General features: G+C 38.9%; 1 protein-coding gene across 1 annotated transcript; it reads right to left on the reverse strand.

Moving 5' to 3' along the window:
- Positions 1-246: 246 nt before the first annotated feature.
- On the reverse strand, positions 247-4,288 carry LOC135573443 (mucin-5AC-like). Its single transcript, XM_065022774.1, has 7 exons — positions 4,175-4,288; positions 3,978-4,040; positions 3,648-3,850; positions 3,276-3,343; positions 2,583-2,697; positions 595-679; positions 247-377 (listed from the first exon to the last, which is right to left on the reverse strand). Exons 1-7 carry the CDS (start codon positions 4,242-4,244, stop codon positions 247-249), a joined length of 735 nt encoding a protein of 244 aa, XP_064878846.1. The 5' UTR covers positions 4,245-4,288.
- Positions 4,289-21,241: the final 16,953 nt, after the last annotated feature.

A 21,241-nucleotide genomic window follows, 5' to 3' on the forward strand; every position in this document is an offset into this window, starting at 1 on the left:
TTCGATCCTATGGCCTATTTATTGCCTACCTCCTCATGCCTTTTGCACACAATGTATATAGATTATTTTTTTTCTACTATGTTATTGACTTGTTTATTGTTAATTGTTTACTCCATGTGTAACTCTGTGTTGTCTGTGTCACACTGCTATGCTTTATCTTGGCCTGGTCGCAGTTGCAACTGAGAACTTGTTCTCAACTAGCCTACCTGGTTAAAAGAGGTGAAATAAAATTGCATTTAAAAAAATTCAGCTCAACTCTAGACTTGTAAATACCTGGTCTTCACACTGCTCAGTGTGAACAGGGATTTCTGTACAGGTTTCTGTTGGGCCATTCATCTTCCAAATATCAGCATAGTCGATTATCTTCAGATAATCATCTGTGGGAAAAGAAACATAGTTTTATCTTACCTGTTTATTTCCCCTTACAAACAGTCTCTGTCATCATGTGTTTTGTGTTTTTGATAACCCTTTCTTAAAATGGTACCTAGAAAAATACTTTATAACCCCTTCCTAACCCATAGATTGAACCCTCACATTCATAAACAGAACAGGAGCGTAATCCGCCCCTCTAAGACATTTGGTGATTTTGTTTACCATTCCTATTGAACTCGTTCTGGACTCCGTTGAAGTCTCCACACAGCCCACATGTCTGATTCTGGAACTTTGAGTCCAGCTCCACCTATAAAACCAATGGAAGATGACTGAGGGTTAATGCATTGCAAGCTAGCTGTTGAGGCGCCTACAGCAGTTCATATATATGTACATTTCACATACAGCTAGCTGTTGAGGCGCCTACAGCAGTTCATATATATGTACATTTCACATACAGCTAGCTGGCCATGCACCTACAGCAGTTCATATATATGTACATTTCACATACAGCTAGCTGGCCATACACCTACATCAGTTCATATATATGTACATTTCACATACAGCTAGCTGGCCATACACCTACAGCAGTTCATATATATGTACATTTCACACACCAATAGCATTTGATTTGATATCCCTAAGTTTGGCATATGACGCTGAGAACAAGAAGTGGGATGTTAACACAAAACAGGCGCTGTACTTCAGGTTGGGTACATACAGATCGGATCAATACAGAGCATTAGGCCTCCTAGAAAAACACAAAAGTGTGCACAGGACTTTGCTAATATTGTTTATTGTTTAATTTACTGTATACCCAAGTGGTTATTCATTAATGTGAATTATGCGGATTAGGGATCATGTCTACAATATATCTACAATAGGAAACCTGTTTAACTGTAGTTTTATTCTGGTCTGATATGAAATGGATTGGATCTGAACAACAATACCAAATACATTCACTGTATGACTCCTCTCAACTAATTGTTTCTCTGTTTTAATAATCAGGATTACATTTTTTGTTGGTTTGTGTTTTATAAACATCTGACAGGGGGAGGTGTCTTACAATCCCCTCTGTTTTTTACCTCTCCTGCACATGCACTCTTCCCTTTAAAACCTTTTAAACTCCCATCATGTTGTTAAAACCTTTTAAACTCTCACCATGTTGTTTTCTATTTTCTCGCATGCATTTGAAAAATTAAATTAAATTAAACATCATATTTATTATGTTTTCGTCATTAAATTGAATGTGAGTTGCCTGAAAACTGGTCTGTCTGCTTTGCAAGTTAGTATCAGTCTGAGATTATGATATTTGAGTACACTGGGATTATTTATGTACACACGAAGGGGAACGATGATACATACAGTATTTACTCTCTACAATGTCAATAGATATTGAGACAATATTGTGTCTTCTGATCTAACCACACTCTGGAACTTTGAGTCCAGCTCCACCTACAAAACCAATGTGAACTGATTAAACTGATAAGTTCTTCCATACTGTCACCCCCAAATGGCACCCAATGTCCTGTAGAGGCCTATATAAAAGTAGTAAGTAGTATGTAACCGTGCAGAAATATAGATTGATTATTGGTCTGTCCTGTCCCATCAGATGTTAACACTCTGTTCCCACTCTTATCCCATCAGAGGTTAACACTGATGTTCCCACTCTTATCCCAACAGTTCCCCAAACACTGATGTTCCCACTCTTATCCCAACAGTTCCCCTAACACTGATGTTCCCACTCTTATCCCAACAGTTCCCCTAACACTGATGTTCCCACTCTTATCCCAACAGTTCCCCTAACACTGATGTTCCCACTCTTATCCCAACAGTTCCCCTAACACTGATGTTCCCACTCTTATCCCAACAGTTCCCCTAACACTGATGTTCCCACTCTTATCCCAACAGTTCCCCTAACACTGATGTTCCCACTCTTATCCCAACAGTTCCCCTAACACTGATGTTCCCACTCTTATCCCAACAGTTCCACTAACACTGATGTTCCCTACAGTCACTAGCTAACTACAGACCATTTTCACCAGCACCAGAATATTGCAGAAAAGCATCACATTTACATTTGACATTTAGCAGAGACTCTCGTCCAGGGTGATTTACAATCAGTGTATTGAACCAATGTAGGTGAAACAACCACATTTCACTGTAGTGTAACAGAAGACGTATGGAAATGAGTAAGCAAACTAAACACATACCCAGAGGGAATCATCTTCATTCCACATGATGACTAACCCCAGCTTGGCTGTGATCTTCACATAGGAAACGGTCCTCTCAATGAAGACGTTAAACTGACCAAACGGTATGGTGACCCTAGAGGGACAAAACAATAGTGTTCATCAGAGAGGAGAGTCTGTATTCCAACAAGGGTCAAAATTGTCCTTTAAAGTATTTTCTTTGTATTTTTCTTCCTCCCCTGTTGAGACTGTACCAGGTAATAATGTCTGTATAGGATTTCATCAAATGGCATTTCAGCTTGGTAACTTTCATCTGTAAATGCACATCAACTGAACTTCAGAATAAGAGTTTGACCTCTCAATGCTTTTAGATCACTGATGAACTCACTGTTGCCCGTTGAAACTGACATCATGTAGATTATGTTAAAACAGCAAAAGATTGATCTCAAGATGAGATAAATGATGAATTTTACCTCAAGTCTTCACACAAAAGTAGCAACTGAATGCAGGTGAAGTGAAAATAAAATTTGTTCCAATCTTTTAAACTAAGCTAAAAAAAGATTGATCTCTGAATAAAATGAATCCCATTGGATGTAGTTAAGTGATTACAAACCCCCGTATCATTTACTTCCTGTATTACTATGTATTTTACACATCTAAGAGCCAATGGTTTTCCACATCTGAGATCCATTGTTGACTAGACTGGGAACTCACTGTAATCCGTTGACACTGACGTTACCGTTGGCCAGCTCCACGAAGGTTCCATCCAGCTTCAAAGAAACCTTCATAATAATAATAGTAGTTTTATTTGACAGACGCCTTTCAGGACCCTCAAGGTCACCTTACATTAAGATCATAGAGCAATAAAAACTATTCATCAATACTGCAATTTAAGAACAATTAATCAATAGTAAAATGTAAAACAATTAATCAATAGTGCAATTTAAAAACAATTAATCAATAGTGCAATTTAAAAGCAATTAATCAATAGTGCAATTTAAAAACAATTAATCAATAGTGCAATTTAAAAGCAATTAATCAATAGTGAAATGTAAAACAATCAAAGGACTCATCACAAAGGAATACCTTGGTGATGGTGGGCAGCCCATCTACCTCCCCGCGCTGCAGCTGAATGTTAAAGGCCTCGTAGCCGCTGCTGCTCTTACACAACGACGACAGCACGTAGTTACAGGTGTAGGGCAGCTGGAAGAGGTCTCCATCGTAGGTTTTGTAGTGGTAGTTACCCCATGTGCTGCAGACCTGCCCGTTATGAGTGGGACTTACTCCTGCTGCATGGGGGGAAATGTACAGTATAGTTGCACCATTCATGTCTGAATATAAGATGTATAATATAACAGTAGAGTAGAATATAGATATTTGAGTATTTGGTGACATATATTCAACAACACAAATTACCTGATACGATTTGCAGTTTGGAATCATATAGACTCCCAATGGAAGTCATGTCTGGAATCATAACTGGAAATAGACAGGGAACAAGTCTTATTTTCCTTCTAACCCAGCTCCTCTTTAGTTCCTCAACTAGGCTACATGACTTATCCTAAAGTGATATTAAAATGTATTTCATCATATCTTGTCTTATCTTTTCTTACCAGTCTCAGAATGTGCAGCAGATAGTCCAAAGAGCAGAGCGATCCACGGCTTCACCCATTGCAGTGCCATGATGGTTCTTCTAACGAGTCGTCCTGTTCCACCTGAACAGGTACTCTTCCTGTTCCTACTGATACCGTGAGGCACCAGGTGCCTGCTTTTAAACTACTACACTCAAGGAAGTACCTTGATGATGCTGGGATAGTTTATTCTGTATCTAAGGAGGGGACTGATCAAACTTTAGGTGTTAACATTGTTCTGTTTGTCTGTCTGTCTGAGGTAGGATTACCTTTACTGTAATTGACATTGTGTAATGTATTAATTATAATAATCCCTAGGTAACTATCGATATTCCTGATAAGTAGCGTACATCCCAAAAGTGTTCCCTATTCCCTATACAATGAGTGTACATAACAATAAGACTCCAGGTGAAAGCTGTGATCCCTGATTGATGTCACCTGTTAAATCCACTTCAATCAGTGTAGATGAAGGGAAGGTTAAAGAAAGATGTTTAAGCCTTGAGACAATTGAGACATGGATTGTGTATGTCTGCTATTCAGAGGATGAATGGGCAAGACAAAAGATTTAAGTGCCTATGAAAGGGGTTTGGTAGTAGGTGCCAGGGCACCGGCTTGTGTCACGAACTGCAATGCTGCTGGGTTTTTCACACTTAACAGTTTCCCGTGTGTATCAAGAATTGTCCATCACCCAAAGGACATCCAGCCAACTTGACACAACTGTTGGAAGCATTGGGATCGACATGGGCCAGCATCCCTGTGGAACGCTTTCAACACCCTGTAGAGTCCATGGCCTGACGAATTGAGGCTGTTCTGAAAGCGAAAGGGTGACAGGCAACTCAATATTAGGAATGTTTTGTACATTCAGTGTATAGTGAACAGAGTCCTCGTGTATGGTATAGGGTATAGGGAGCCATTTGGGCACATATTGATTACAGTAAACCCTTATCTAAACGGTGATGAATGGACAGACTCATCAACATTCTACAGAATCTTAGATTGTTTCATTAATCTTTAAAGGGCCAGTCTGTGATATTTACAGCCATTTATGCCACTTAGCCATTTATGTTTGAGTGGTTACATTTCTCCAGCCCTATCCCTCAGCTTTTATAGCAAACCAAGTGATGGGGCTGCCGTTTAGTTATTTTTCAAATGAAGGAGTGGGCCTTTTAATGACTAATGGATGATGCGCTGTCCATCTGTTTATGCTGTTTTTTATGGTTTTACCTGGTTTTTAATATATTGCATGACATCAAATGTTATGTATGTTCTGCATATTTACAAAGATGTTCAAATAAACCTTTAAAACCTGATGGGATTAACTTGTTTGAACTTCAGTGTGAAAAACTTAAATTGTCATGTTTCATTGCCTGTTATTGGAGAAGAGGGATGAACGTTTGTGTTAGTCTTATTATGGACACAGTCTGCTTCACAGCCAGGACTCACCACTGGACCGCAAAGTTGTAGGATCAATCCCAAATAGCACCCTACCTCCTAGGGCTCTGGTCAGAAGTAGTGCACTACATAGGGAAAAGGGTGCCATTTGGGACGCATTCATAGATGTCCTACAGTTGTTCAAGCTCTGGGGTGTGTCTACAGTTGATTTGTTTTTGGTTGGAGGAAGCGTATCATCACCAACTCCACCACTCAATCATTTCTAAGTACTCAGATCTCTAATGAACCATTAAAAGAACATGACCAAATATTGACTTAGCAACTTATTTACAATTCATCATCAGCTTTTGGTGAACACACTACACAGTCACGCAATAGAAGATGAGGTGTCAAGCTCAGATCAATTTTAATTCACTGAAATATTTCAGGACTATACTTGTACTAACAGGATGGCTGTTGTGTTAGAACACAGTAGTTATATTTCAGACAGAGTGGTGATACTTCAGATAGAACAGAGTAGTGATACTTCAGATAGAACAGAGTAGTGATACTTCAGACAGAACAGAGTAGTGATACTTCAGACAGAACAGAGTAGTGATACTTCAGATAGAACAGAGTAGTGATACTTCAGATAGAGTAGTGATACTTCAGATAGAACAGAGTAGTGATACTTCAGATAGAACAGAGTAGTGATACTTCAGATAGAGTAGTGATACTTCAGATAGAACAGAGTAGTGATATTTCAGATAGAACAGAGTAGTGATACTTCAGATAGAACAGAGTAGTGATACTTCAGATAGAGTAGTGATACTTCAGATAGAACAGAGTAGTGATACTTCAGATAGAGTAGTGATACTTCAGATAGAACAGAGTAGTGATATTTCAGATAGAACAGAGTAGTGATACTTCAGATAGAACAAAGTAGTGATACTTCAGATAGAGTAGTGATACTTCAGATAGAACAGAGTAGTGATACTTCAGATAGAACAGAGTAGTGATACTTCAGATAGTACAGAGTAGTGATACTTCAGATAGAGTAGTGATACTTCAGATAGAGTAGTGATACTTCAGAGAGAACAGAGTAGTGATACTTCAGACAGAACAGAGTAGTGATACTTCAGATAGAACAGTGTAGTGATACTTCAGACAGAACAGTGTAGTGATACTTCAGATAGAACAGAGTAGTGATACTTCAGACAGAACAGAGTAGTGATACTTCAGAAAGAGTAGTGATACTTCAGATAGAACAGAGTAGTGATACTTCAGATAGAGTAGTGATACTTCAGATAGAACAGAGTAGTGATACTTCAGATAGAACAGTGTAGTGATACTTCAGATTGAACAGAGTAATGATACTTCAGATAAAATAGAGTAGTGATACTTAAAATATAACAAAGTAATGGTACTTCAGGTAGAGCAGTGATACTTTAGATAGGACAGATAAGTGATACTTCAGATAGAACAGAGTAGTGAGACTTCAGGTAGAGCAGTGATACTTTAGATAGGACAGATAAGTGATACTTCAGATAGAGTTGTGATATTTCAGATAGAACAGAGTAGTGATACTTCAGATAGAACAGAGTAGTGATACTTCAGATAGAGTAGTGATACTTCAGATAGAACAGAGTAGTGATACTTAAAATAGAACAGAAGAGAGAATAAAGTAGACGGCACGGGTCAAAATTCTGATTTATGACCCTATGTCCGGATGACGCGTACGTGCCCAAATATGGGTATCTGGCTCGGACATCCTGTTCCTGTTGTCATGTGTTAGAAGGTGTGTTATTTTATATCTATATTGCATCTATTCCTTTGAAGTTGTCGTGATGATTGATGTGTAGGGACCTGGTTGAACTGGGGGGAATGTGTTTGAACATTTCAAAGAGGGTGACCCCACACCCACCCTATTTTATTGCCCTTAGCGTTGTTATCTATGAAGTAGGAATGTCCGGGGGGGTTGTATTTGCGGCAGACGAATTATAAATAAATCCCAAAACAAGACATGCGGCCCCAGAACACTAAACAAGATTTTAAAAATAAACATGGATTTTGCAAAGCAGTGATGACTGTAACAAAGGAAGCAGGACCTCGGCTGAAACATAGAGAAAGGGCCAAGTATAAAGCCACAATATACGATGCGACAAAAAAGCGGTTTCTAAGTGTGTATAGAACCAAAATACCGCCCACAAGTGCGCTGAAAGATCAAGTGCTGATGTCTAATGGACAGCAATGGGAGTATCAGTTTGATTACCTGGCCTGTAGAGAGAAACTATACCGTAGCCGAAGGAGAAGAATATACAGACCAGGCTTTAGAAGTGGACTACAGGCTTGAAGACTGGTCGTTTTTTTGCAAGGTTGTATTTCCCGAACTGAGAGTTATCACAAAGGGGTATAGCGTGTTCACTAGCTACGAGACCCATTGGGAAGGTGCCCCTGACTCCTCAGGAAGAGTATTTCATAGGGTGAAAATACAAAGAAAGAATGGACTTCCATGTGGATGTAACTGAGGCTTAACTACAGGAACTGAAGGAGGAGATCTACATCCACGAGAAACTCAAAGAAATACGCAACACCCGTCATGTCTTTACTATCATTAAATTGAAGACTTAGTTTAATCAAAGACCCTCTGTAATTAGTATTATGCGATCAAACTGATTAATCATGTAACTGTAATTAACTAGAAAGTCGGGGCACCAAGGAAAATATTCAGATTACAAAGTTATAATTCCGAATAGAACCTTTCAGATATTTTCATATCTATCTGATCCAAAGTCTTCTGATTAATGAATTATTTACTTTACCTCACGTTAGTCTCATCCCAAACGTCGTAAATTGTTGATTATCTGCACGAACCCAGTCTTCACTTTGAGTAATCCATACATCAATTGTCTTAAATCATTCATTTATTACTAACTAAGTAATTCACAGAAATGCATAAACAAACAGTAAATATGGTTACAAGAAATGATAGGAGAATGTGCCCTAGTGGGCTAAACCGGCATGGCGGCTTGGTGGACAAAAGGGAAGTGGGGGTCGACTGAGAAGTCACTACAGAGTTAATAATTATAACAATTGAAATGCTAATCCTTTCCACGTGAACACTCACTCATTTCGGGAACAATTGCAATCAATATATATATTTACGCTCAGTGTGTCGTCTTGATCGCTGTTGAAAAGTTGTTTCTTTTGTAGAATTGTCCGTCTCTCTCCCACGTTCTCTCTGTTGAGGTTAGAGTGGATTGTTCAGAGTGACATTCATTCATTCATTATAGAATGGATGTTTCAGCAGTTGTCGTTCTTCGCGTTCAATGATACCGAATTCCTAGCTGCAGACTAGTAATTAATATCAAAGACTTGTTCTTATTCTGTCGGTATCGATAGTCTAAGAGTTTAACCACGTGGTATGGTTAAAATATTCAAATCAAATGTTATTTGTCACATACACATGGTTAGCAGATGTTAATGCGAGTGTAGCGAAATGCTTGTCCTTCTAGTCCGACAATGCAGTAATAACCAACAAGTAATCTAACTAACAATTCCAAAACTACTGTCTTATACACAGTATAAGGGGATAAAGAATATGTACATAAAGATATATGAATGAGTGATGGTACAGAGCAGCATAGGCAAGATACAGTAGATAGTATCGAGTACAGTATATACATATGAGATGAGTATGTAAACAAAGTGGCATAGTTAAAGTGGCTAGTGATACATGTATTACATAAGGATGCAGTAGATGATATAGAGTACAGTATATACGTATACATATGAGATGAATAAGGTAGGGTATGTAAACATTATATTAGGTAGCATTGTTTAAAGTGGATAGTGATATATTATATATCATATATATTGTAATAATCAGAGTTTGAATTATACAACCAATTTTCCAAAGCCTATAGAGTTATCAGAGCCCTGGGAAGTAGGTCTCAGCAAGATTACATACCCCCATAGTTGGTATAATATCAAAGATAAGGACCGTGATTTTTATTGCAAAAGGATATCGGAACCTACGAAACTTATTGACCCTTAAAAAGGGTTCTATAGAACCGTCGACAGGATCGTCTCAGAGTTGAATGAACTCCAAACCCTGAACAATATGGAAATACAACCCTATACATAAACGTGTACAAATCTCAGGGGATGCTGATGGGGGTATGAAGACCCGTGGTAATTTAGCCTACATGTTGGGGATGGGTCCCAATAAATGGACGTATGTGAAAGATAAATTATTCCCAATCCCTGCGGATATACATGCAGGATTTTACAACATATTTGTGTATACCAACATCATACCCTATCAAAGGGTAGGAGACAGCTGTGTGTCCCTCCTGAGAACAGTTCATATAGACGGAAAGGACGACGATATAGTCACTGTCAACTACGACAAGCCACACTATGTACCTGTAAGCAAGAAATATATTGAAAACATTCTGGTTGAGCTTAAAACGGATCAGAACGAAAACATTGAATTTACTTATGGTAAAACGATTGTAAAACTCCACTTTAGACCCACCAAAATCTCTCTACATATAGAATATAATATTCGTATTATATATTTTTATAAATATAATACAAATAAATTAAAAGGGTTATGGACCACCAGCATCTCGACCCTAACCGCTATGTCTCATACTATGTTGCTCAAGTGGGTAATGGGTTACCCGGCTATTATGGATCCCAAACCATGTACGGTTCGGGGATAGGCGGTATATTTCGTAACCTCTTTAGGATGGTTTTACCGTTTATGAAGAGAGGCCTCAGAATAGCCAAACCACATTTAAAATCAGCGTCTAAAAATATAGTAATTGAGGTTGTAGCCAATGCAGACCAGAAGGGCGTCACCAGATGTCGAGCATCAAGAAGGCTCGGGGCTGATGATGTTGTCTCAAAGACCAAAAAAGAGACCTCCGGGTATAAGGCGCAGGCTTGCCCCTAAAAAGCGGAGGTTAACAGTTAAAAGAAACTCAGTAAGTCAAAGACGTGGTGAAGTGAGGAGGTCTGGACCAAAAACGACAAAAAGAATACTCTGAAGTATTTTCCAAAAGAACAAGCAACATGGCTCTTCTACACCGCATGTCCTCTGAAGCTATAATGGCCGGAGCGGCCATGTTTATTGTCAAAACCCGTCCTAAACACATGCCGGGTGAACATTGGCTGTGACATTAGAAGAGGAAAGAGGGAAGAAGAAAAATATAAACTCCTACGGCTTTTCCCCCGGTTTTTCACATTTCCTCAAATATATTCAATAATATTTGACCAAAAAGGGATCAAAGATATACTACAGCATTAAACAAGATAACCTTTCTACTACATGGGTCACCACTGTGTATTCTACCTATGCCAAAAAGCCTGGGGAGTTTCTTTTGAAGATGTTATGTCTCTTTATAATGGTCATTTAAGAAGTAATGATAACGTTGTAGCTTGTTTCGTTAGAAAATATCAAAAGTGTTCAAATTTGTGTCCTTTAAGACCGTGTAATCAAGGCGTATGCTCACGTCAAATGTTTCAAGAATGCCACAAATGTTAAATTGATTAATTTTTCAAATAAAATTGATTGAATTTAATCGTAGTCATTCAAAAGTCATTCAAAAGTCTAACCACCCAGAGAGATCGGGATTAGGAAAAGGTCCAGAGACGTTCAGGGGGGTACATGAGTTATCATCATCCCTTTTTGTTTTAAAGTTTGAATCTGTAGACGAAGCTTATAGTTGGGTACCACCAAGAGGGGAATGTTGAGGATTGCCAGGGCCTTAAGAAACTGACGCCAGGTCTTCTGTCATCAGCAACCTTGTGGGCAGCCGTGGTACTTTTAAGCAAGTCAAGCATATGAGAACCCCTGACAACAGAGCCCTGAAGGATAAACTCTCCTTTGTCATTCCAAGTAGCGGTCCCCTTTGAGTCTTTTATCTTGTTCATAATGTATCTAACATTTTTCCTGTTACGTGCCGGAACATGTGTCAACATGTCATGCATAACTTTATCTTCAATAGGTATTTGATCTTCAGCCGGTAAGATCGCAGGTACAGGCATTACAGCGGCTTGGCTCTCGCTAGGCTCGTCATCTTTTACAGGGTCCGGCAGGGAAAGCGTTAAATGGTTGGTCTCTCTCTCTCACCTTGGTTTACCAAGGCCAAATATCTTTGCAATAGGTTTGTGTATTTTTGGACCTTATCATAGGGGCTCCAGCCTTTTCGGTTCAAAATATCCTTCATGGGCGTATCCAAATCATTTTCCGCTGTTTGTCTGATATTTTCAGGACCCTGCATTTGTTTTTTTAAGTCTATCCAACTCTTGTTGAAACACCAGGTACATTTTATTGGCCATCAAACTCTGTGTTCAACCCCCACGTCTGGCAGCAATACGGCTGGTGATGAAGGGCACGGCTATACTTAGGAAAGGTAGAAGAAAACCGCCAGACTGTTGTATGCTGTCAGGGTGAGGGGAATGCGTCCTTTGAGAAGATTCAAAGCAATCTCACATAGGGCTAATATGAGATCTGAAGAACAGTGACCCAAGATGGCCTTCCCTTCTTTAGCTGTATTCCCAACTAGGCTTCTCAAGAGGGGCAGGTTACTTTTTCAACGCAGAGACATAGCGTTTACTTTTTAGGAATGTACGCAGCCGGCCACTCCCACGGGAACAGACCGGTTCGTAGCCTCAGGTGTTCTGGAGTATTTGCTTTTAAATCCACGATTAAATAAATGGCGCTTTGGTAGCGTCCTCGTAGCTCTCCATAAAGTAGGATTTCCTTCCCGGGTACATCTGCTGAGTTAGAGTATTAATTTGTAGTTTGTTTCTATGATTTTTGAACAAAACCATGTAATTGGTGTTCAAACTGATGGTGCGGCTATTTTTACCTTGGTGAAAGACATTCTGCAACAAGTAAAGCACGGACAGGTTTCTATGATGAATATATTGGGTAAAAGCTTGTGCAATTTCGGGATGTTCGCTACCTGCAAATAGCATATAGTTCAAAACCAGCAGATTGTTTTTATGAGGAGGGAGGAGTTCATCATCAGACAGGGATTCAGGTTTTCCTTCAACAAACTTAATTTTTATTTTCTTCAACAATTCATCATACAGAGGTTGATAACACGAATAACACCACACAATATTATCAGGCTTTTGAGATAACACATGTTCAGAATTCTCTAAAATACTTTTTACAAAACAAGTTTTACCACTATTGGAGGGGCCTGCGATTAAGGCCGATTATGGTAGTTGCAACCGAGGGTCAAAAACTTATTCAGCAGTCATTATATCTTAAGCTTTAAGACACACTGGGGCTTGTAGCATAAGTCAGTAGCCAAAGGGCAATGTGGCCCCGTCAGGCAAAAGCAGTCTCTTGTTATAGACTACCCTGAATCTTTTAGTAAGTGGGGCATTCCTTTTATCCCTAACAATTTTTTTGTAGGAGCTCAACATCTCCAAGGCACTATTTCGGTCGTTTATGAACCCCTCGACCAAGCGTGTGATTGATTCCAAGTTGACACGCGGGGCATTCTCATAGTTTTTGAGTCAAGCCTTTGGCTTTCAACACCACGTGATTGTCACGTGATGTGATTGCCTCCTGTGAATCACCATGTGATTGCCTCCTGTGGTCCCAAAACGTTTGCTTTTGGGACCACAGGAGGACCATTCTGTGATATGGTCACCATCTTCGAGAAAAACCACCCAGATATTTGCTAAGTGGGGGGGTTCCAATCACCCTGTTTGCTTACATAGACCACAGAGTCTATGTCGTGGTAAAGAACCCGCCTCTGAAGCTGCTCCATGAGGGTGTACAGTTTAAGTCGGCCATAGGCCGTGCTAAATGCTGCAAGAAACACATTTACATTACCCGAGGGTAGAACCCACTTCTTGTTACGCCTCCATTGCACCAGGGCAATGTCTTGACTCAAGAATGAAAAATTAGAAATGTTGTATTGGCCCGAAAAAACAAATTCCCACAATTCTTCGGGGTCTTTAATGATCGGCGTTGTTAGCATATTGCATCTCTGCAAAAGCTTGCCCCAAAGCGAGTTCAAGTACAATTTCGACACATTTATTTTGGTTTTGTTGACCTCTATTCTGTCAGTATGCCTTCTCTGTTGTGATAGTCTTGAATGTACTTGTCTTTGCTCTCTTGATCTGTGACCGATGCAGGATAGCCTGAAGCCATTTGCTTGCATCTCAAGAAGGTCTTGATGTACTCTTTAAAGAATCGTATTTGTCTTGAAACTCTTGGTACATTTCCCCAAAAGTATTTCGGGTTAGGACACACATGGCCTGGGGCACAAAGCAAGATTTACAACCATGGAAGAAACAACCGTTGTACTCTAACACGGTCTCAACCCTGTCAATCTGTGTGCATCCATCTCAATGATAAGACCCAAACGCCTTCTCACCCCTATTCAAAGCATGTTGAATAAAAATGTCTTTATCCTGGGCCAAGTACTCCAACCATTGAATGGACCCACTAGGGTATGATTTGAATTGGCGTCGGTAGTTGTCAGGTGAGGGCATAGCTATAGATGCTGTAGGTAGAAAGTGTGTACGATAGGTTTTCATGCATGCCGATGCAATAGTTGTACAACTCCAGGGGTCAATGCCTGCATCTTTGATTACCTCTTCTCTGAATCTGAGGCATCCGTCACGCACTATAACCACATCATTGTCACAGTATGATTCCATCTCTTTATGGAAATCAAAGGTGATATGTCTTACTGTCTCGTACCACATCATGAATCTCTCACGCTGTTTGGGAGACATTTGATCACACCCGTACATTTCGGGGCTGGGATATGATCCGACATAATGTAGATTCTCCTCAGATGTGAAGAAGTGGGGAAACCAGCCTTTCACAGAGTTTTCAAAACGCAAGGCCTCTGGCATTTGAGCCAATCTCATGGGTAAGAAGCTTAAACTGTCAATGTATCTCTGGTTGAATTCGGGGTCTACAAAACACAAGATTTTACTACCTTGAGCTATGACACTGGGGTGCAACGCCTTGCTGTATCAATTGGTTCAGAAGAAGGTAGGAGTCATAGGCACTAGAATTGTGCGCTATAAACGTGAAGTTTCTGTACTGGGGTTTTCTAAAAATGTTTTAGAAAAAGCAGTGCACAATTGGGTCCCTCTGCCGACCACTTTTCACCCTTGAAAGTCATGGTAAATACAAAAATAGGCAAATTAACCCCTGATTGCTGATTTGTCTCAAATCATAGAACACGTATTTCTCTGAATGTTCATCTTCAGCCAAGGGCTGAATATAACACTCGTGTGGCACTTCCTGAACCACTTCAGCGTCTCTGCTTTTCAAAGGCCCTTTACAAATTGGGCAATGTATTATTCCACACATATTAGGTTTAGGGCTGTCTATTTGTACCTTTTTGGGATAGGGGGCAGCATTTTCACTTTTGGATGAATAGCATGCCCATAGTGAACTGCCTCCTACTCTGTCCCAGATGCTAATATATGCATATTATTATTAGTATTGGATAGAAAACACTCTGAAGTTTCTAAAACTGTTTGAATGATGTCCGTGAGTATAACAGAACTCATATGGCAGGCAAAAACCTGAGAACAATCCAACCAGGAAGTGGGACATCTGAGGTTTGTAGTTTTTCAAAGCTTGGCCTACCGAATACACATTGAGATATGGATAAAGTTGCACTTCCTACGGCGTCCACTAGGTGTCAACCGTCTTTAGAAACTTGAATGAGGATTCTGCTATAAAGGAAGGGCTCATGAGACCTCTTTGAGTCAGTGGTCTGGCAGAGATCCTTGGTCTCATGACGCGTGTTCCCGACAGAGTTACCTCTCGTTCCAGTGCATTTCTGAGGACAAAGGAATTCTCCGGTTGGAACATTATTGATGTTTTATGTTAACTTCTTGGTGACAGGGGTCAGTATTTTCAAGTCTGGATGAAATGCCCAAATTCAACTGCCTGCTACTCATCCCCAGAAGATAAAATATGCATAGTATTCGTATATTTGGGTAGTAAACACTCTGAAGTTTCTAAAACTGTTTGAATCACGTCTGTGAGTATTACATAACTTATTTAGCAGGCGAAACCCCGAGGACAAACCATTCAGATTTGGTTTTTTTGAGGTCACTCTCTTTTCAATACGATTTCATTGGGAATCCAGATTTCTAAGGGACCTTCTTGCAGTTCTTATCGCTTCCACTGGATGTCAACAGTCTTTAGAAACTGGTTGAGGTTATTCCTTTGTGTAATGAAGAAGTACGGCCATCTTGAACGAGGGTCACTTGAAGCGTACAGTTAGATAGAGGCGCATGTCCAGAAAGCTACAGTTTGTTTTCCTCCTGTATAGAACACAGATCATCCCGTCTTCAATTTTATCAATTATTTAGGTTGAAAAATACCTAAAGTTGCATTACAAAAGTAGTTTGAAATGTTTTGGCAAAGTTTACAGGTAACTTTTGAGATATTTTGTAGTCACGTTGCGCAAGTTGGAACCAGTGTTTTTCTGGATCAATCGCTCCAAATAAATGGACATTTTAGATATATATCGACGGAATTAATCGAACAAAAGGACCATTTGTGATGTTTATGGGACATATTGGAGTGCCAACAGATGAAGCTCGTCAAAGGTAAGGCATGAATTATATTTTTATTTCTGCGTTTTGTGTTGCGCCTGCAGGGTTCAAATATGCTTTTCTCTCCTTGTTTACTATGGTGCTATCCTCAGATATTAGCATCGTTTGCTTTCGCCGAAAAGCCTTTTTGAAATCTGACATGTTGGCTGGATTCACAACAAGTGCAGCTTTAATTTGCTATATTGTATGTGTGATTTCATGAAAGTTGGATTTTTATAGTAATTTATTTGAATTTGGCGCTCTGCAATTTTCACTGGCTTATATCATATCGCAGAGAGGTTAATGAGAGTCACGTCACAACATGCGTTAGAAATAAATAAAATCAATATCCTAATAGAAATGCAAAATTGGCCTCTCGAATGGCACAGCATCACAGTGCTCTGGCATCACTACAGGCCTGAGTTTCGATATTCCTGGCATGAGTAGCAGGCGCTGAAATGTTGCGCGATTTTTAACAGAATGTTCGAAAAAGTAAGCCCTAAGCCCTAAGCTTAAGGGAGGGGGATGATATATCTTTTCAGACAGATGAGAATGTTTGTTTTGTGTTCCATTAGTGGAGAAAAGTATATATTTTAGACAGATTGGAATGTTGTTTTATGAGGGGAGTAGAAGAAGATCTCCAGAACTGAAGACACTGCGCTATTGTGTGGATCGGAGAGGGTGTGAGAAACTGATGATGTCATTTTATGTTGTCTCTTTAAAATGTAAGGTTCTTTGTATTTCGCTTCAGTACTCTCTTGTAATAAACGCTGTTACCTGACTTTTAAAACTGGTCTCGATCTATTTCATGCATAATTAATGAATTTACAACTCATTAATGAAATAGAAAGAGTGCGAATTTGGTTTTGGCTACAAAACATATCAGGAATTTAGAATTCCACTAACAATTGGTCCTTCGATCCCGGATCTAAATACCCCTCCCTGTTATCTGGAGGTAGTACGCTGAAAATCGTGCACGGACGAGTTTTTGACTCGTTTTACTAAAGACCTGACCTCTGAATTGAGGTTAAAATTCAGGCCTGCCTATTATCACGGAGTACAGGGAAGGTGACAGATTCAAACGAACAATGCATTCCCAGTCGGCAGCCAGGTAAAGTAGCCTTTATTCTCGATTTTGGGGGGATTTGAGTTCTTTAATTGATGTTCTAAAAATTTTGAGAATTCATCAATAATGGGAGCTTTGCTATTCCCACAGGGTTTGTATGACCATCATACACTGGGTTTTGTATAACCAATATACACTGAAGCAGGTTCGAAAATAACCTGTGGTAATGTGCACTACCGTAAATAAACTAAACTTAATCATGAGAGGCACACCCGCCCGAGATTAAGACGGGATATTAAATAGGTACTGGGGGATAGGACGGTGATCTTGTAAAAATACTGGGCGTGGGGAGACGGCAAGAATGCGCAAGATAACTGGATTGGTCATTTGAATAGTGGCAGTATTGATCATCGTTCCGATTCAACTAATACTACGGAAAATATCCAAATAAGGAGGAGAGGGAACTTAAATCTAAATAAATGAGATAAAAGCCTAATCTATAGACAGGATAGTTCCATGCGAGAGGGGAGTCTAACAATTAGTGGCGTGAGATAACGATTATTAGCGTTCTTTGAAAGCCCTCTGACACAACCGGAAAATAAGATATTAACTAGGGCTTTACAAACCCTGGGCTTATAGTTGTAAGGTAAGACCTAATATCTGATTCAAAAGTCAAAGCTATTGATAAGATTTCCATAAAAGAGACACGCAAATAGTCAGACAGAAAAGGAAGGATTGTTTAGAAATTCCTCAAAAGAAGTGAGATTACCGTAATAGGAGAACAAAGAGAATGGAAGGGAGGCGTCCAAAATCTGACTCAGACAAAGAACCTGAATGGAAGCTGATATTACGAATAGGAAGGGTTTTAAATTAGGACGATTTTCTGGGAATTCCTGGTGTCGAAGTTTTGCGACTACGGACAATTATAATAATAATGTATTGATATGGGAGTCGTATTTAAATAAATGTATCATAGAAGAGAAAGTCACCTAAAGTTAAATGTAGGGAATAACGGAGAAATACGATACAATTTCATGCTATCCGGACGTTATAGCTATTTATGAATCGACTGACATATGATAAGTTTAGCACAAAACATGGTACGTTTAAATGTTAGGGTATGGTAAGTTGAGAAGTTGGGTTGGTTTTACTTTGATGATTAGAATTTAAAACTGAACGCAATCTGAATAGGGAATATATATTTTACAGAGGCAGGCAGATGTGTGATGACGTTTCACGTTGAACAACATCGTTCCTCAAATTTAAACAGAGAAAAGGGGTTGTGGCATTTAGAGGGAAAATGCGTGCATTATAGCTTAGAGTTACTTTTCAAAAGCGGCCAGAAGTTCCAAATACATTTCTTTTAAAAAGGAGAAGTATCGTAAAGATAGTCTGAAAAGTAAAAAATATTGTGGGACGACAATTTGAAGATAGAAAAATAAGTTACATGAAACATCAAGAGATTTAAAACAAACTATGTGAAGGGATTATCAGAATTATTGGGTGTCGTTGTAGTAGTAAAAGTTTGGGTTAAGGGGATTTCCCTGTTCCCAGTGACAAGGTATTTTAAAGGTGTACACTCACATATGGGGTGGTAAATTATAATTCAGGATTTGAACAGATGTGATAAATTAGGTTTGGTTAATCGAACAAGAATTATTTACAATTCATTTAAAGTCACTAAGAATTGGGCTGAGGTTGAGCGCTTGATGATGACGTCACTAGCGAGGCACTTTTGTCGCCAGGGACTGGGGATAACGGAGAAAATTGTTTGTCTGTTAGTGTGTGTATTGGTGTTTCGAGTAACTTTTCAGAAGTTGATATAAATTACAAAATACATTTTTAACAGTAATTTGAGAGTTGGCAGGATAGTCAGGAAAGATGTTAAAAACTATCAGCTGATACCTAGGTAGGCATCAAGGTTTGTGGCGTTTGTTTGGATTGAACCATGTTAGGGAGAGAGAGACTGGATGTATGATTAACACCAGTGAAACATCGTGGTAATGGATTCCATGGTTGTGATTCCAGGTTTGATTGTTTATGTAACACCAGTGAATTTGAGCACTTTCAATGGTGTGGAACCATGTTAGGGTATTTAAAGTTTGAAAAGCAACCTCTATAGAAAAACATAACTGCATATGTTTCGGGAAGTAAGCTTGGTTGAATTTGGTTATTCAAACTTTTCCCCTGATACGTAGACATGCGTGCTTAAGTAGGATTCTTCTATCTAAAATAAGTCAATTAAAGGAGCCATGGGAGAATGCATTCCCAAACATTTGCGGCAGAGGGGAAAAAAGTAATACAATAATGTTATCGGGTTAATTGTATCTAAGGTTCATTTAAGTAAACATATACGGATGGAAGTTATCTAAAATAAGTCAATTAAAGGAGCTCCGGAAGGTGGGAGAATGCCTGAATGCATATTTATTAATTATCGTGGGGGATTAAATTTGTTTGGGTGTAGGGCCTGATCAGAGCCTTTGAGGTGCTTACACTGAGAAATGGTCTTGTAGCGGATGCGATTTGGAAGCCAGTGGAGAGAGCGGAGAGGGGAAAAACTTGGGAAGGTTGATACAATAATGTTATAATCCAGACGGTTAATTGTATCTAATGGGTAACATGTTCATTTAGGAGTTCTTAAACATATACATTGACGTTGTTTAAAACTTATGATCAATGATTTGAGTTAAAGGGGAATCATCATTAGGTTTAGTTTATAGTTCACTTTGAGAGCACGTGGTGAGTTTCTGAATCAGGTAGGATTAGCATAGTAAATGCTAGTTAGGAGTGTTGTGTTCTTCTGGGAAAATTGATGTTCAGGTGTCTCAATTTTAGATGTTTCCTGGGATTATAATCTTGGGGAGAATGAGGCTATAAACGACCAAATTAAAACAGGTCTGCAAGTATATACAAATAAAACCATTGTTAGGACTATTTGTTTTAGTGCAAAGGTATTTTAAAGAGGCACGTTGAGTTTTAATTATACAAGTGAATTTTTTTTATTTTTATGACCTATTGATCTTATCGTGACTGTCTTCTGAGGTCTGATCAGCCTCAGGGGAGAGTCATTTGTATAATGAATGTGGTCATATTGAATTACTAGTTTTAAGGTAAATTCATTATAATGGAGTTTTGGTTGGGGGGTTAGAATTATTGTTTGAACCGCAAATGAGAAAGTGGTTCAGGATTCTGTTTTACAACATTAGCTGTGAAGTTTTTGAATGGGCTATTAATGATTTGGTATTGTAACACAGAAAAAGTCATATTTATCATTGAGAATAAATAGGGGAAGATAAAATAGATTAAGCCAATACGGCAGGGAATTACATAGAAAAATAAGTTGCAGTTTTTTAGGGGTGATAAATGACTGTAGATAAGGTATTCCACACTTTGCAACACATATTAAATCCATGTTATTGTCAGATAGAATACTGAGGGTCCCCGAAGGAGAGGGCTTGTTAGTGTAGGAAGGATTTTAATATGGTTAGCATTTATTAGACTTTGTTTGATTATTATAAGTTTTTAAATAGTATTACATTTAACAGGAATATAGGACATCTGTGATGATTTAGGATTATTGTTTGGATTAAGATTGTTAAGGAAATGTAAGGACTTTAGAGAAAAGCCGCTCATAGACATGTTTTTTTCTAAAAATCAATGATTGTAGATAAAGTCAAACAGTTAGAAGCTTAGTGGAATTTGAGAGATATGAGAGAAAAGGGTTATCGGAATATATATATTTAAGAAAATATATAAGTAGCACAGATAGTTCTTTAAAGTAGATAAGAAACTTGAGAGAGTATTGTTACAGGATTGACATGAATGGACGCCCAAGGGAGAATTGGACATGTGGAACATAAAAAGGGGCTCCTACATGATGATGTTGGACATAAGGATAATTCACAAAATCTTACCTAAGTCATTGTTTAAGAGTAGACAAGGTTGTTACCTGGGCAGAGCCAGGTAACAAAGGGGGGATGGGTAAATTGTGTTTTAGGATAGGA

This window comes from Oncorhynchus nerka, linkage group LG9a (genome assembly GCF_034236695.1).
Source record: "Oncorhynchus nerka isolate Pitt River linkage group LG9a, Oner_Uvic_2.0, whole genome shotgun sequence".
NCBI lineage: Eukaryota > Metazoa > Chordata > Actinopteri > Salmoniformes > Salmonidae > Oncorhynchus > Oncorhynchus nerka.

Excerpts from the sequence above, each read along its gene's own strand:
- LOC135573443 (XM_065022774.1), bottom strand. The coding sequence starts at position 4,244 with ATGGCACTGCAATGGGTGAAGCCGTGGATCGCTCTGCTCTTTGGACTA. Across the intron at positions 2,698-3,275 it reads GTCAGTGTCAACGGATTACA|GGTCACCATACCGTTTGGTC; the intron begins GTGAGTTCCCAG and ends TTGTCCCTCTAG. Across the intron at positions 680-2,582 it reads ATGAAGATGATTCCCTCTGG|GTGGAGCTGGACTCAAAGTT; the intron begins GTATGTGTTTAG and ends TTGGTTTTATAG.